This window comes from Gymnoscopelus braueri, assembly GCF_963280865.1.
Source record: "Gymnoscopelus braueri genome assembly, chromosome: 17".
NCBI classification, from domain to species: Eukaryota; Metazoa; Chordata; class Actinopteri; order Myctophiformes; family Myctophidae; genus Gymnoscopelus; species Gymnoscopelus braueri.
In genome coordinates this window covers 11,274,334-11,279,333 of record NC_137617.1, presented here as the reverse complement: position 1 = coordinate 11,279,333, position 5,000 = coordinate 11,274,334, and the positions used below count along the sequence as shown (strand labels likewise).

At 38.6% G+C, this 5,000-nt stretch overlaps 2 protein-coding genes across 3 annotated transcripts in view; one reads left to right on the top strand and one right to left on the bottom strand.

The window, feature by feature from the left end:
* Positions 1-1,683, top strand: part of ankrd22 (ankyrin repeat domain 22) — a 7,002-nt gene extending 5,319 nt beyond the window's left edge. Inside the window, exons 5-6 of the mRNA XM_080454844.1 lie at positions 1-48; positions 1,166-1,683. The exon at positions 1-48 is cut by the window's left edge and continues 51 nt beyond it. Coding sequence (XP_080310970.1) covers positions 1-48; positions 1,166-1,243 — 126 coding nt within the window. The 3' untranslated portion in view covers positions 1,244-1,683. The remainder of the gene's footprint in view (positions 49-1,165) is intronic.
* A 73-nt stretch (positions 1,684-1,756) lies between these two features.
* LOC308104435 (lysosomal acid lipase/cholesteryl ester hydrolase-like) overlaps positions 1,757-5,000 on the bottom strand; it is an 80,352-nt gene continuing 77,108 nt past the window's right edge. Inside the window, exons 10-11 of one of the 2 annotated variants that reach the window (XM_080454841.1) lie at positions 4,522-4,632; positions 1,757-2,984 (exon numbers count right to left, since the gene is read on the bottom strand). In XM_080454841.1, the coding sequence (XP_080310967.1) occupies positions 2,862-2,984; positions 4,522-4,632 (234 nt within the window). In that variant the 3' untranslated portion in view covers positions 1,757-2,861. The remainder of the gene's footprint in view (positions 2,985-4,521; positions 4,633-5,000) is intronic. The other variant, XR_013934820.1, reaches the window with a different exon arrangement.

Below are 5,000 nucleotides of genomic sequence, written 5' to 3'. Positions count from 1 at the left end.
CTTCCTCTGCTGCTGGAAAAGAACCCTGACACAGACGTCAAAAACAACGTACGTACTGTACACACAACGTTCAACAGTACACCAATAACTATACAACGTACAGTATTATGTAATAATATACACACCAAATAACTATCCACTTACTGTTGTACATGTATATCGTGTCTAGAATAGGCTACTACAGTAAGAACAGTAGTAATATATATATATATATACAGTCCTCTACTCACCAGTGTAGTAACTCTGTAGACTACAGATGAAACGCTTGTCGTTCAGAGTAACAGAGTTCAGAGTCATGTCCAGTGTTCATATGTTTTCATAGTAGTGTGATGGTATAAATTACATTGAAGTATCGTGTAAAATAACCTTGGTTTGAGTGCTTCTTGAATTGTTCTGGAGTGCCTGTGTGTGACCTTTGAACCCTACCATAATAAATTAATGCATTGCATTTGAAGCCCCTTTCAACTACACTGTTCCTTATGATCAAGTTTAAAACTACAACCCTATTAATAGCTTATAGTGCCACCCAGTGGTCAAACTAGATACATACATGTGCTGTCCTGTCCACCAACACCTTGCTAACGAGGGTGTTCCACATCAAGAATAATTATAAACGTTATGATACTAATGTGATCATCCAAACTGATCAACAAGAACGTTCTGTAAACATCAAATGGTGTGATATGTTGAACATGACGCCATGTATATTTGGATGGATTTTGATTGGCTGTAAGTGTTTCTGATTTAATCAAATCGCTCTGAAAGTGATCCCAACGATATCATTCACCACTGTAGTTGTCCTTATAGTTGACTTTTATTTTTTTTACTTTTTAAGAGTAGCCAATTGTTTTTACCTCCTCAATTTAGTTATGCCACTTATTTCCTTCCCACACATTTCTGTGTTACCACTGCTGTTGTACCCTACTGGCTCACTCACCTGCCACGATTTTTAAAACAACATACTGTAGTTATCGTTATAGTTGTCATTCTTGTAGTGGACAGTCCTTTAAAGTGTATTCTTGAACAAATAACATGACAGGTTTGGATGATCTCTCTGTACTGTTGGCTTGGGGAAGACTGTGCTTAGCTATTAGTTCAGTCACAGAACTATTATTATGTTGTGCAACATGACATCTGTCCTGTCCTGTCTCTGTCTTATTTCTAGTGTGGGGAGACGGCACTGGATATCGCCACCAGGCTGAAGTTTAACAAGATCGTCTACATGCTGAGAAAGACACACTGACACACACAGACAGACAGATTGACTGACTGACAAACAGACACATACAGATGGAATAAATGACAGACAGGTAGACAGACAGATGTTGAGATGCAATAACTAACAGAATGGCAAACAGATATAAACAGACAGACAGGTCTGTAGCATCTATGTGAAGACTGATAGAAATAAATGATTGCAGAACAGTTAATTCCAACACTAGTAACATTCCGGCCATCTTAAACAATACACTTTTTAAAGTGTATGTATTTATAAATTTCTTTACAATGTTTTCCTTTGATGTTAGTAGTGTGTTACAATGCTTTGTTGTACATATTTTGTTTTGATTGTTTTGAAGGTTATTCTATAGAAAGATGCTTCAATGTGTGATTTGATTGAATGAAGTCTAAACGTAGCACTTCTGCCCGTGAATAAAAGAACAGAATAAAAACTCAATTCTGAAACTCAGTTCTTTAAGTTCTAACAATCACCTCACACTTTAAACTGTAAGATAAATCCACACAGACACAGGTGGTATGTTTGAAAGTTAAATTCATTAGTTACAAAGCAGTGCAAACAGTACAAAACGAGGTTAGGTGTTCTTCCTAAATGGTTGCATCACATTATTCGTCGATAAAGATCAACAGTACATGGAAAGACGCCGATGTTTAAAAACAAACTGCTGAGGCGTCATGATAATCATTCTCATATCACTGATGTTTTTGTCAGTAATACAGATGTATCTCTCTTGTGAGTAATAATAAAAAAGGGGAGGACAGTGTCTAATATCTAACGTATTGCCATTCCCATCGGGCAGAAACCTTGTAGCTCCATAATATCTTTTTATGTTTTTTTCATAAATTGATGCTGTGATTTCCTCTTATAACGAAATAGCCAATCTACATGCTCTCAACACATTGTTCGCAATGTGAAGCATTGTGATCTTGTAGATTATATTCTTGCCATTTTTTAAATTGTTTTTGACATTTTCGCCTATATTGACATTGAAGGTTGAAGGTGGTTAAGAACACAGGTTCTTTTTTCCATTTCCTGAAAGGTAACGGCTTTGGACGTACAAGGTTTCTAGTCCGACCGCATAGATCAGTCCAATCCTTTGTTCCCTGCACAACAACATCGTTTCTCCTGCTTGTTCCTCCCTGACCAACCTGTATGGAGTGGACACCCCACAGGGACAAACAGAACAGCGACAGTCCCACATACATCACACCTCAGTTTACAGTGCTGATCAACAACACATACATGAATGGAATTAATAACCTGGTATATCAAGTATAAACATTCAGATCACGTAAAACAAAACATGATCAAATGTTCTGTGATTTTTAAAAGCAACAGCAATGTAAAAGATTATATCAAAAGAACAACATTGACATCAACGTAAACTAAAAGTGATATTTAGTGATTTATAAAAGGCAATACAACACGTGGAATTATTCCTTGGTTTTGACTTGCGAAGCAAAAAAAAAAGTTAAACCTTATATAATAATAAGATCTTAATAATCTTAAACTCTTAACGGTTATACAGTACATACACACATATAAGTCACACACACACACACACACACACACACACACACACACACACACACACACACACACACTATAAGACACAGTGTTGTGTCTATGTGTGTGCGCGCATCAGTCTGAGTATATCGGAGTACATCTGATTTGGAGCGTCCATACCCCAGATGAAGTCCAGATGTCCCCATTGCTCAATGCGCTTATGGAACACCAGGTTAGACACCTACACACACGCACACGCACACGCACACGCACACGCACACGCACACGCACACGCACACGTACACACACACACACAATACGGAAACATAGATTAGACAGACAGACAGACAGACAGAGAGAGAGACACGTTTGTTATAATGTAAACATTTCCACTTATCTGAGACAGTAAATTAACTCCAATATCATACAATACACGGTCAGAATTATTTTTCGTATTATATTATATTATATTATATTATATTATATTATATTATATTATATTATATTATATTATATTATATTATCAGTGGATCTCAATCTTTTTAATTTCAAGGATCCCCATAACTTTTGAGAGTGTACTAAGTAAGTAGGTCGGAGAGGCTTATGGTCGGTATCAGCCGAGAACGCGGGAGTCTGTCCCTGTTACAATGCACTAGACCCCTATGAGATGGAATGCTGAGGTGGAGCGCCACACCTACCACTAGCCAAGCCGTGCCGGATTAGCCTGGTTCCAGACCATAGACCCCGCCCACTCTCTGAGTGGACTGCCCCTCTTGGTCTGGTGTTGTAATGTGAACCTATAGGATTTATTCGGTACAAAAAGTACCGTCCAATGAGAGTCGGAGGTGGGGGTGGGGATCCCTTGTGATTGGTTTAGGGAAATTCGAAACCAATTCTAATTCTGGTATGGGAAATTCTAATCCCCTCCCCCTTGTAATCGCCTACACTGGAGCCAATGTCAGACTGAAGCTCCACGCAGCTTCAGTCTGAGAATCAGGCTAGTGCCGGATTGAACCCATGACCTTAATGTGGTCCAAAGGCAAGAGCTCTACCGACTGAGCTACCTGGAACCAAATGGACCCTTACGGTTCATTTAGTTCCATTTGTACACTCTCGGAGTTACACACCTGTAGGGTCCATTTAGAACCCCCCCTGGAGCACACTTTAAGAACCACTTATATGTCTCTGCTGTCCGGCAGGAACCAGCTAACTCCAAAATGTTCATTTTTCAGGAAATGAAAAAATAAATAAATAAACAAAAATGGAGTTAGGAGGTTTTGTTCATTATTGATAAGAACAGCTAAATGGACCTCCAAGCTCACAATGAGGTTGGAGGTCAAAAGGGGGTGGAGCCTGGAGTCTACTAAACCAGCTAACTCCACCCCCCTTTGCTGGAGATAGCTGGTTTAGCAGAAGGTTTGAAGATCCAGTGGAGTTAGCTGCTTTTGTCAGAAGCACTTTTTAATACTTTTCATTGGTTCAATTTTTCTTTTTTACCAACACACAAACGTAAAGAATGTTCAATAGCACTGATTTATGGGAAAAAAATGCAAAAGCGGAAAAAAATTGTTAGCTGGTTCCTGCCGGACAGCAACGATATATTATATTATGTTATATTATATTATATTATATTATATTATATTATATTATATTATATTATATTATATTATATTATATTATATTATACAGTACATCTACAGTATTTTATTTGAGATAATGTCTTGATGATAATGAAAGTGATGCACACTGTCTGTTACGAGGTGATGGTTGTGTCTGACCTGAGTGAGCAGCGCGGCCACGTCCTTCGGGTCCGTCACCAAATCACGTCCCCCGGAAAACAGAACGGTAGGAACCTTCATGTCCTTAATGTTGTACTGAGGAGGAGTGGACTGGGTGACAAACAGAGAGAGAACGTGTGAGAGAGAGAGAGAGAGAGAGAGAGAGAGAGAGAGAGAGAGAGAGAGAGAGAGAGAGAGAGAGAGAGAGAGAGGACAAAGGGAGAGAAGGAATGAGGGAGGAGAGAGTAATGGGAAAGGAAGAAACAGACCAGAACAACTTAATGCAGATCTTTGGTAGTAAATGTGGTTTTATCTGGTTATTATAAACCTGTAGTAACGACACCTGCATATCTCTGCTGTCGGGCAGAAATGTCCAAAATATAAACTTTTCAGGAAATGAAAAAAACATGTTATTAGAACATCACAATACTGCCTCATCAAAGTTAGTATGGTGACTTCATACATTCTCAGATACTTGA